This window comes from Tetranychus urticae, chromosome 1, assembly GCF_039701765.1.
Source record: "Tetranychus urticae isolate SD_2017Ah chromosome 1, NJAU_TeUrti_SD_1.0, whole genome shotgun sequence".
NCBI lineage: Eukaryota > Metazoa > Arthropoda > Arachnida > Trombidiformes > Tetranychidae > Tetranychus > Tetranychus urticae.
Window position 1 is genome coordinate 16,085,374 of NC_142958.1, and position 10,572 is coordinate 16,095,945.

Genomic DNA, 10,572 nt, shown 5'->3' on the forward strand with positions numbered 1-10,572 from the left:
AAAACTCAAATAAATACACACTCAAAAAGCGCTACTTACAAATATTTTTACTTGGTAATTCATTTTATATTGTTTTTCGATTCACTTACAATTTCTACAAATTCCAACAATTATTATCAATTACTTATTCTGAGTTTTCGTTTTATCCTTTACAATACAGTTTTATCACCATAAAATCTTATAACATTCAAAAAAATATACTTGAATAAACCGCGAGTGTTTCTAATAATATGTGATTGTAATTGGCGGTTTCACAAACGAAGAGCCTTTACATTGTTTCACCAGAGATTATCATAAGGTAATATACTTTGTTATTCTTGTTTTGATTTTCTTCATGTTTAATAGCTATTTTTTTCTTTAATTATAGATAACTATTATAGTATTGTTTTTTATATGTCCACGACAAACCAAATTACATTGGTCATAAGCAATGGAGAGAACTTTAAAGGATAATATTGACAATTCTTCAAGTCGACAAAGTAATGGATCATCACAATCTCGCATTTCTCGTAAAAACCAACTACAATTGGAATCTAAATACAAGCTGATGAATGACGAGATACGACGACTAAAAGAATCTGGAATCAATTCAAAGGAAGTGACAGAGAAATCAAAATTACTTAAAAAGAAACTAAAGCTAGCCAATGAACTCTCAAAGACCGCTTTTGATTCTGGATCTCAAAGATGTATTGAATATGATGCTGAATACTTTTTTAATGGATCTGAAGTTAATCATCTTGTTGTTAAATCACTTCAAGTTGACAGTCAAGCCTTTGATCCTTTGTTTTTTGCTGAAAAACTAAGGACTTATATTGCACCAGATACAAGAATAAGGTTTGTATTTTGTTTATTATACCATATTCAATCTTATGTTTATTTTATCAACATTTCAATACAATATTTGTTTCTTTTCTTGTTTTTTTCAAATTTATATTCAGAGATGATACAATTGACGAAAATGAACTTAAAATTGAAGACTTTGTTGATCTTGGAAAGAAATGTGCTTATTTAACCAACTCTGCGCCAATACTCAATTATTTATATGGATCATTTGAACCAGGTGAAGTTATTATACCAACTAAACAAAGACGAGTTGGTATCCGTAATATACTTGGAGAACCCAAAGAAGAGGCTAAAAAACCTAATTCAAAGGAAGGTATTGATGAAAGTGATGATCTTAAAAATGGTAAAGAAGTTGAACGAGTTTATAAGGAACTGTATGATATGTACAAAAAAGAAAAAGCTCCGATACAATATTTCAAGTCGATTGTTAAACCTGAATCATTTTGTGATACTGTGGAGAGTATATTTTATTCTGCTTTTTTAATCAAAGAAGGAGTACTTGCTGCTAAGGAATCAAAAATTTCTGATGACCAATATGCTGCTTTTATTGAACCACAAGATCCAGAAGAAATTGCAAAATGTCAAGAAAAAAAGAGAAAGAGTAAAAGTAGAAATAATAATGAACATAGTGATTCAGAAGAAAATTCAGAAGATGAAGATGCAGATGAAGATGAAGAAGACGAAGAATCATCATCTAGTCATCAAAGTATTTTATCTTTCTGCATGAATGATTGGAAAGCTTGGACTATCAATTGATATTCAAACATAAATAATAAACACTCCAAAGTGTAACTATTATCTCAAGTCAAAAAACATATCATTCATTAATCCGGACCAATCTTATACTTATAAGTTACTTACTTGTTAGCGTTAATGCACGATATTATATATAAACACTGCTGTATCAACAATTCTGTCCATCCACGAAATTATTTTTTTTTCGATATTTGTGTGTCAATATAATTTGTTGTTTGGCATTTGAAATAAAAACATCGAAGACGAATTTAAGTAGTGTAAATAATTTATTTTGTATAATAATTCAATTTATACATGTTTACAATCTGAGATTCATTCATGATTTGTCATGATTAATTCATGCATCTTAATAGATTAATGCATCTTAATAGATTATCCTTGGTTCTAAGAATTGATGAGGTTCTGAAGTTTTTCATTTATTTGATTTAAAGATATTTTCTTATCGATATGCTTAACAAATTCAACTTTTCTAATAGATATTATAGTTAACCATTCAGGAAACAATTCACAGGTCAATCGCATCTGTTTTTCAGCGTCCGGCACTGAAATATACGTATAATAAGAACTAATGCATTTTTCTATCAATATTCCTAACTGAATTGGTTTCGGATTAGTCAGAAAATAAAGATGAACAATTTTCAACAGTTCAGGTAACTTTTGCAGCAATTTTTTTCTTTCGGCCTGTCCGTCATCAGGCTTCTTGGGTTTAATTTTGTCAAGTAAGCTGGTTGGTAATCCTTTCAATGGACCCTCTTCAATTCTGGCAACATCGTCGAAAAATTTTGACAATTTTTTGGGTTCCAATTTTGTCGGTTGTTTAACTTTCCTTTGGAAATAGCTGTCTATTGTTTTGCATTTAGCAATAATGTCCAAATCATTTTTCCTTTTAGATTTTGTTGTTGTAGTTGATTTAGGTGTACGTAGTTTTTTAGAACTTAGGCTTGATGATGATTTTGATGGACGAGTTGGTGTTTTGTTCGGGGTTTTAGATGGTGTTGTAGATGGTGTTTTGAATGGTGTTTTAAGTGATGTTTTAGATGGTGTTTTAGATGGTGTTTTAGACGGTGTCGTAATTGATGTTGCATCTTTCATAGCTTTAAACACTGATGGCAGCATTATTCACAAAAAAATTAAATTACTAATCGAGGCAAAAAACTATGAAACAAAAGTCAAAAAATGTTGAAAACAATATAACACGACAAAAGTTAAAGATCTAGTGAGCACCAAGTTTAAATGTCTTTTGTTTAATAACTTTAAACAAACTTGTTTCCTCTTTGCCTTTTGGCGCTTTTTCTTCCATTCACTACAAAGATTCCCGCTCAAAGAGTTCTTTAACATCGCCATCTGTCTTTTAACTCTATTTTCAACCTGAATTTCTCATTTTTATTTCTCAATTTATATCTATTATTAAATTGTGACTAATACAATACAAATGCATCTAATTTCAATACATCTGTATTTAATCAGAGTTTGTTGGATTAGACAAAAATTTCAAAATATTGCTGATTAATTTATTACCAGAATTATTTATCCCACATAATTTGTCCAGCTATAAATTTCTTATCAAAAGTTACTTGTAATTAATAATGTTAGGTGATTAAAAGTTCATAAATTGGGAAAATAATTTTATTTTAATTGAAGTGCTTTTCTTCTTGGATTCAGAAACGAGCATCAAAAATAATTTTCACTGCATCACAATTATTTCTTGCTTAAAATTGCAAATCAATGAAGGCTAAAGAAATCAAAATGCGAAATTTTGTATTAAAACAGTTAGCAAAGTCATGAATCAACATTCTAAAAATTAGGCGTGAATGCAATGTTATTAATACAACAAAAAAATATCATTCAATCAAAAATAAATTATAGTCCTTTGATTTTCCCTCCCTAAAAATTTGGGTTACTTGGTTACAGTAACCAGTCTGTTGGTCGTACATATGTTAGCGTGAAAAACCATTATCCGCTTCGTTTTGAATTGTTTTGTTGTCATTCTTATCCTCGTTTCATCAATTTCCACCATATTCATTTCATCTTATTGTTTAATTAACTTCACCAGCTTTAGATAATGTTCTATCATATAGCTCTTGAACATGAGGTTCAACTTCATCCTAAATATTTTGGTCCACAGCTTTTAGATGTAGTCAAGCAAAAGCTATTTAGTGAAGTGGAAGGCTCCTGTACCGGCAAATATGGATTTATAATTGCTGTGACAACAATCGATCATATTGGCCATGGACTGATACAACAAAACTCTGGTTTCGTCCTGTATCCCATAAAATACCGGGCTATTGTCTTTAGGCCATTTAAAGGTGAAGTGTTAGATGCTGTCGTAACGCAAGTTAACAAAGTTGGAATTTTTACAGAAATCGGTCCACTATCCTGTTTTATTTCAAGACACTCTATTCCAGCTGATATGCAGTTCGATGCCAATCAGTCTCCACCATGCTATAAAACAGTAGATGAAGATATTGTCATTCAACAAGACGATGAGATACGATTGAAAATAGTTGGATTAAGAGTTGATGCTAAAGATATTTTTGCTATTGGAACCTTGATGGATGATTATCTTGGTCTCAATTAATGAATATTAATGACTAATCAGCTGCACTATACTTTCGATGATTGTTTTGAATTTGATGTAACCTGTCATTGCTAAATCACCTGACGAAATTAATATTGCAAGGCACACTTTCTCATTGAACCATTTCGATTTAATTGAAAACATTTTGCATCAAGAATGCCAAATTTTTGTATGATATTGTAATATTTGGATTACTGCGAAAAATAAACGCCAGCACAATAGGTTGCAAAAAATTTAACATTTAATAGAAATTCAGACTATGATACAATATTTATGTTTGAATATCAATTGATAGTCCAAGCTTTCCAATCATTCATGCAGAAAGATAAAATACTTTGATGACTAGATGATGATTCTTCGTCTTCTTCATCTTCATCTGCATCTTCATCTTCTGAATTTTCTTCTGAATCACTATGTTCATTATTATTTCTACTTTTACTCTTTCTCTTTTTTTCTTGACATTTTGCAATTTCTTCTGGATCTTGTGGTTCAATAAAAGCAGCATATTGGTCATCAGAAATTTTTGATTCCTTAGCAGCAAGTACTCCTTCTTTGATTAAAAAAGCAGAATAAAATATACTCTCCACAGTATCACAAAATGATTCAGGTTTAACAATCGACTTGAAATATTGTATCGGAGCTTTTTCTTTTTTGTACATATCATACAGTTCCTTATAAACTCGTTCAACTTCTTTACCATTTTTAAGATCATCACTTTCATCAATACCTTCCTTTGAATTAGGTTTTTTAGCCTCTTCTTTGGGTTCTCCAAGTATATTACGGATACCAACTCGTCTTTGTTTAGTTGGTATAATAACTTCACCTGGTTCAAATGATCCATATAAATAATTGAGTATTGGCGCAGAGTTGGTTAAATAAGCACATTTCTTTCCAAGATCAACAAAGTCTTCAATTTTAAGTTCATTTTCGTCAATTGTATCATCTCTGAATATAAATTTGAAAAAAACAAGAAAAGAAACAAATATTGTATTGAAATGTTGATAAAATAAACATAAGATTGAATATGGTATAATAAACAAAATACAAACCTTATTCTTGTATCTGGTGCAATATAAGTCCTTAGTTTTTCAGCAAAAAACAAAGGATCAAAGGCTTGACTGTCAACTTGAAGTGATTTAACAACAAGATGATTAACTTCAGATCCATTAAAAAAGTATTCAGCATCATATTCAATACATCTTTGAGATCCAGAATCAAAAGCGGTCTTTGAGAGTTCATTGGCTAGCTTTAGTTTCTTTTTAAGTAATTTTGATTTCTCTGTCACTTCCTTTGAATTGATTCCAGATTCTTTTAGTCGTCGTATCTCGTCATTCATCAGCTTGTATTTAGATTCCAATTGTAGTTGGTTTTTACGAGAAATGCGAGATTGTGATGATCCATTACTTTGTCGACTTGAAGAATTGTCAATATTATCCTTTAAAGTTCTCTCCATTGCTTATGACCAATGTAATTTGGTTTGTCGTGGACATATAAAAAACAATGCTATAATAGTTATCTATAATTAAAGAAAAAAATAGCTATTAAACATGAAGAAAATCAAAACAAGAATAACAAAGTATATTACCTTATGATAATCTCTGGTGAAACAATGTAAAGGCTCTTCGTTTGTGAAACCGCCAATTACAATCACATATTATTAGAAACACTCGCGGTTTATTCAAGTATATTTTTTTGAATGTTATAAGATTTTATGGTGATAAAACTGTATTGTAAAGGATAAAACGAAAACTCAGAATAAGTAATTGATAATAATTGTTGGAATTTGTAGAAATTGTAAGTGAATCGAAAAACAATATAAAATGAATTACCAAGTAAAAATATTTGTAAGTACACTAGTAGTCAGGGTTAAGTTAAGAAAATTGGAGATTTTTTTCATAGTCGCCATCTAACAAGAAATAAAAGTACCTTTAAGATCGAACTTGATTTTTCAGATTTTTATTGTTTAGTGACTCTTAAAACGGTAAATGCTCGAGATGGCGACACTTAAAAATTAACTTAAGTCTGACCCTTTTTTGTTAACTTAACCCTGACTACTAGTGTAGCGCTTTTTGAGTGTGTATTTATTTGAGTTTTAGCTCCATCTAGCGAATAATCTAGTGAAATACGCAGGCGTAAGGCATGAAAAATCTTAAGCAGTTTAATTTTTGTTGGTTGAAACTCTTTAAAAACAAGGTACAAAAGTATAAATTGTAACCATCTTTATTTAATTTTAGTGCTTTTGAAACACACACTCAAGTTGAAATTATCTTCTTGCATATTATTTTTGAATTGTGATCGGTGAATCAAGTTATATCTTGTGCGATGATGGCTTCTTCAAGTGGTAGATCTAAACAAGAATTGCCAGAGGATTTATCTCATATTGAATTTGAGACAAGTGAAGATGTCGAGGTTATACCTACATTTGATGGAATGGGATTAAGACAAGATCTTCTTCGTGGTATATATGCTTATGGATTTGAGAAACCTTCAGCAATTCAACAGAGAGCCATTAAACCAATTATAAAAGGTCGAGATGTAATTAGTCAAGCTCAATCTGGTACTGGTAAAACAGCTACCTTTTCCATTGGAATACTTCAAACAATTGATACCCAAATAAGAGAGACACAAGTTTTGATTTTAAGTCCAACAAGAGAATTGGCTGTACAAATTCAGAAAGTAATTCTTGCACTTGGAGATTATATGAATGTCCAATGTCATGCATGTATTGGTGGTACAAATCTTGGTGAGGATATAAGAAAATTGGATTATGGTCAACATGTTGTTTCTGGTACTCCTGGTCGTGTTTTTGACATGATAAAAAGACGTAATTTACGAACACGATCAATAAAAATGTTGGTCCTTGATGAAGCAGATGAAATGTTAAATAAAGGATTTAAGGAGCAAATTTATGATGTATACAGATATTTACCACCTTTTACCCAAGTTGTACTTGTTTCGGCTACATTACCTCATGAAATTCTGGAAATGACAAGTAAATTTATGACTGATCCAATACGTATTTTGGTTAAACGTGATGAACTTACTTTGGAAGGTATAAAGCAATTTTTTGTTGCCGTTGAACGAGAAGAATGGAAATTTGATACTTTGTGTGATTTGTACGACACATTGACCATTACCCAAGCTGTAATATTTTGTAATACCAAAAGAAAGGTTGATTGGTTAACCGAGAAAATGAGAGAAGCAAATTTCACTGTCTCATCAATGCATGGTGATATGCCACAAAAAGAAAGAGATGCTATAATGAAAGAATTTCGATCTGGACAGACTCGTGTATTGATAACTACTGATGTTTGGGCTCGAGGTATCGATGTACAACAAGTGTCTCTTGTGATAAATTATGATTTACCAAATAACAGAGAACTTTATATTCACAGAATTGGTAGATCAGGACGATTTGGAAGAAAAGGTGTTGCCATTAATTTTGTTAAAAATGATGATATTCGAATCCTTAGAGATATCGAACAATATTACAGTACACAAATTGACGAAATGCCTATGAATGTCGCTGATTTAATATAAATTATTAAATCATCTACTATCATCACTTATCATTTACCATGTATTTCATTTCATCACATAAAAAACATTAAATAAATTAATAATAATAAACCTTCCATATTTCATACAAAAAATCAAAACTTGTATTTAAATTATTGTTCAATATTCAAGACGTTCTTGGTAATTATCATTTTATTACAAATATCGTTTTCAATAAAAATGAAAAACTTTTTTTCATTAAAGATTCAATGAAATGTTATAATATATCACAGAAGTTGATAGTCTTCACATTTGAATTGTAGCAGATTTGAATCCAAGTGATCTCAGATTCTTTAAATTACAAGTTGATAAAAAATTATGAATTTACAATTTGATCTGATTCGCTAATTAAAACAGGAAGCAAAGACTTGCATGTAATATTAAAGTAATCCAATTCAAGTTAAGAATTGATTATATTCGCGATTTTCTCAGTTAGATGGTTGAGAGTCAAAGTTTTATCAATAGGCTTTATATAATTAACTCCTCGCAAATTCACCATTGTTACCCACTCAGGAAGCACCTCACAAATCGTTTTGATTTGCTTTTCGATATCTGCGGTTGAAATATAAGTATAGTATGAATCGAGCACTTTGTCACTTAGAGTTTCCAACTTAATGGGCTTTGGACTAGTCAAAAAATAAAGATGAACAATTTTCAACATTTCTGGTAGCTTCTGTAGTAATTTTTTCCTTTCTGTTAACTCGTCATCAGGCTTTTTGATTTTAATTTTTTCCAGCAAGCTTGATGGTAATCCTTTCAATGGTCCTTCTTCAATTCGGGCCACATCGTCAAAGATTTTGGTCAGTTTTTTGGGCTCTATTCGCGTAGGATTTTTGAGTTTCTTTTGGAAATAACTATCTATCGTTCTGCACTTGGAAATTATATCCTCTTCACTTTTTTTCTTCAATGCTAGAGATGACTTCGGTGTCCTTGTTTTTCTGGCACTTTTACTTTCTGACAGTTTTGTTTGTCGAGTCGGTGTTTTAGATGGTGTCTTAGTTGGTGTCTTGGTCGGAGTCCTGGTCGGTGTCCTGGTTGGTGTCTTAGTTGTCTTCCTTGTTGGAGTTTTGCTAATTGCATCTTTTCTGGTTTTTCGCACTGATGTAGCCATATAAAACACAATGGAGATTGAAGAGTTTGTCAAATGAAATCACTAGTTTAACAAATCAAGTTTAAAAGGGCAAGAAACAATGTTAAAAACAATATGACACGACAAAGATTAAAGATCTGGTGAACATCAAGTTTAAATGTCCTCTGGTTAATAACTTTAAACAAACTTGTTTTCTCTTTGCCTTTTGGCGCTTTTTCTTCCATTCACTACAAAGATTCCCGCTCAAAGAGTTCTTTAACATCGCCATCTGTCTTTTAACTCTATTTTCAACCTGAATTTCTCATTTTTATTTCTCAATTTATATCTATTATTAAAATGTGACTAATACAATACAAATGCATCTAATTTCAATACATCTGTATTTAATCAGAGTTTGTTGGATTAGACAAAAATTTCAAAATATTGCTGATTAATTTATTACCAGAATTATTTATCCCACATAATTTGTTTAGCTAAAAATTTCTCACCAAATTTAACTTATAATTAATAATGTAAGGTGATTAAAAGTACAGAGGTTGAGAAAGAAGCTCTAGTCCAGAAATAATTTCAAGAAAATTCAGAGGATCTGTTTCATAATTGAACTTGCATAATTCAGCATTAGATATAAATATCACTGTAAATAATTTACGAAATGCTATTATGAAAGTTTATTTCCCAATAATTCAATTTCAGTTAGTATGATTATTTTGTGAATTCATATTCTTTGATCACAAATCACTCATTATCAGCAAATCGTTCATTACTTCGGATAATGGTTAGAATTGCGTTTGATTCGGGTTTCGGCACACCACTCTAAAAATACTCGACAGATGGCGCTAGGTCTAATTTCTTGTTTTTTTCTCGGATGCAAAGCCATGTGTTAAAATTTAAAGATTTCATCTCCATATTTTGTTTGTGATTATTAACTGTTGATTAAGTTAATTGTGACTTTTTCTGCTCATTTTTGTGTTTGTTTATCTTTATTGTGGTGCTGTCACTGTTTGGATATTCATCAAAATGGCGAAATCATTGAGAAGTAAATTCAAGAGGAAGATGAGAGCCATAAAACGTGTCCGATATGGGCAAAAGGAATTGGACAGGCTGAAGAAAATGTTAGCAGAAGCAGCTAATAATGAATCAATCGAATTAGCTAAACCTAAAGAAATTGATATGAAAGCAACTGAAGAAACAAAGGCTAATAGTGACAAGAAAGGTTTGTTTACTCTTAATTTAGACCATTTAGTCATTCAATTGGTAACACAGGATTCTGATTTTTACTTTCTTTTCAGATGAAAATTTCATGGAAATTGAAAAGCCAAAGCGCAATGCAAAGACTCTCATGGATCAACATGGTACTTTCCCTGTTTGGGTGCATCCAAGACAACGTAGAAAATTGCTCAAGAGAAATAAGGCAAAAAAGAAGAATATAAAGTAATTTATTCTTACACTCTTCGTCTTGTGTAATTACTATTTGGTGTCAATATTTAATTCGGCATGAAAACATTCGCCCTTGGAAAATCATGATGACTCAATTGTCACGAGTTGCCTTATTTTTTCAATATCATATCGTTCGAGGACGGCCAACAATTGTAATTGAATGTACAATACCTTATAAATTAACTGATTAAAAACCTTGGATTTGGAAAAGCTTTATCAAGTCTTATTCGATAAGTGACCAGCTTTGTTGACGGACAGAATAAGTCAATCGACACATAATGTGTTTGTTTTCTGTTGCAAAGTTAACTCG

The 10,572-nt window shown here is 30.9% G+C and overlaps 7 protein-coding genes across 9 annotated transcripts in view; 4 read left to right on the forward strand and 3 right to left on the reverse strand.

Moving 5' to 3' along the window:
• The window catches only part of LOC107359119 (ATP-binding cassette sub-family C member 1-like), a 132,122-nt gene that overhangs the window by 71,007 nt on the left and 50,543 nt on the right, over positions 1-10,572 (reverse strand). The gene's annotated exons all lie outside the window — the stretch shown is intronic.
• On the forward strand, positions 2-1,846 carry LOC107371952 (EP300-interacting inhibitor of differentiation 3-like). Of its 2 annotated transcripts, XM_089266664.1 has the most exons (3): positions 2-298; positions 368-834; positions 939-1,846. In XM_089266664.1, exons 2-3 carry the CDS (start codon positions 431-433, stop codon positions 1,597-1,599), a joined length of 1,065 nt encoding a protein of 354 aa, XP_089122790.1. In that variant the 5' UTR covers positions 2-298; positions 368-430; the 3' UTR covers positions 1,600-1,846. The 2 variants fall into 2 exon arrangements, with proteins under 2 accessions (XP_089122790.1, XP_089122787.1); XM_089266661.1 differs by lacking the exon at positions 2-298 and having other exon boundaries at positions 304-834.
• LOC107359346 (uncharacterized) lies at positions 1,847-2,897 on the reverse strand. Its single transcript, XM_015925827.3, has one exon. It carries the CDS (start codon positions 2,713-2,715, stop codon positions 1,984-1,986), a length of 732 nt encoding a protein of 243 aa, XP_015781313.2. The 5' UTR covers positions 2,716-2,897; the 3' UTR covers positions 1,847-1,983.
• Positions 3,592-4,428, forward strand: Polr2G (DNA-directed RNA polymerase II subunit Rpb7). Its single transcript, XM_015925763.3, has one exon. The coding sequence runs from the start codon at positions 3,662-3,664 to the stop codon at positions 4,175-4,177; it is 516 nt and encodes a 171-aa protein (XP_015781249.1). The 5' UTR covers positions 3,592-3,661; the 3' UTR covers positions 4,178-4,428.
• LOC107359277 (EP300-interacting inhibitor of differentiation 3) lies at positions 4,401-6,028 on the reverse strand. Of its 2 annotated transcripts, XM_015925762.3 has the most exons (3): positions 5,763-6,028; positions 5,227-5,693; positions 4,401-5,122 (listed from the first exon to the last, which is right to left on the reverse strand). In XM_015925762.3, the coding sequence occupies exons 2-3, from the start codon at positions 5,628-5,630 to the stop codon at positions 4,462-4,464; spliced, it is 1,065 nt and encodes a 354-aa protein (XP_015781248.2). In that variant the 5' UTR covers positions 5,631-5,693; positions 5,763-6,028; the 3' UTR covers positions 4,401-4,461. The 2 variants fall into 2 exon arrangements, with proteins under 2 accessions (XP_015781248.2, XP_089122791.1); XM_089266665.1 differs by lacking the exon at positions 5,763-6,028 and having other exon boundaries at positions 5,227-5,757.
• On the forward strand, positions 6,301-7,830 carry LOC107359282 (eukaryotic initiation factor 4A-III). Its single transcript, XM_015925767.3, has one exon. The coding sequence runs from the start codon at positions 6,500-6,502 to the stop codon at positions 7,715-7,717; it is 1,218 nt and encodes a 405-aa protein (XP_015781253.1). The 5' UTR covers positions 6,301-6,499; the 3' UTR covers positions 7,718-7,830.
• LOC107359231 (protein LLP homolog) lies at positions 9,731-10,472 on the forward strand. The gene is made up of 2 exons (XM_015925708.3): positions 9,731-10,038; positions 10,115-10,472. The coding sequence occupies exons 1-2, from the start codon at positions 9,843-9,845 to the stop codon at positions 10,258-10,260; spliced, it is 342 nt and encodes a 113-aa protein (XP_015781194.1). The 5' UTR covers positions 9,731-9,842; the 3' UTR covers positions 10,261-10,472.

Excerpts from the sequence above, each read along its gene's own strand:
- LOC107371952 (XM_089266664.1), top strand. The coding sequence starts at position 431 with ATGGAGAGAACTTTAAAGGATAATATTGACAATTCTTCAAGTCGACAA. Across the intron at positions 835-938 it reads GCACCAGATACAAGAATAAG|AGATGATACAATTGACGAAA; the intron begins GTTTGTATTTTG and ends ATTTATATTCAG.
- LOC107359346 (XM_015925827.3), bottom strand. The coding sequence starts at position 2,715 with ATGCTGCCATCAGTGTTTAAAGCTATGAAAGATGCAACATCAATTACG.
- Polr2G (XM_015925763.3), top strand. The coding sequence starts at position 3,662 with ATGTTCTATCATATAGCTCTTGAACATGAGGTTCAACTTCATCCTAAA.
- LOC107359277 (XM_015925762.3), bottom strand. The coding sequence starts at position 5,630 with ATGGAGAGAACTTTAAAGGATAATATTGACAATTCTTCAAGTCGACAA. Across the intron at positions 5,123-5,226 it reads GCACCAGATACAAGAATAAG|AGATGATACAATTGACGAAA; the intron begins GTTTGTATTTTG and ends ATTTATATTCAG.
- LOC107359282 (XM_015925767.3), top strand. The coding sequence starts at position 6,500 with ATGATGGCTTCTTCAAGTGGTAGATCTAAACAAGAATTGCCAGAGGAT.
- LOC107359231 (XM_015925708.3), top strand. The coding sequence starts at position 9,843 with ATGGCGAAATCATTGAGAAGTAAATTCAAGAGGAAGATGAGAGCCATA. Across the intron at positions 10,039-10,114 it reads GGCTAATAGTGACAAGAAAG|ATGAAAATTTCATGGAAATT; the intron begins GTTTGTTTACTC and ends CTTTCTTTTCAG.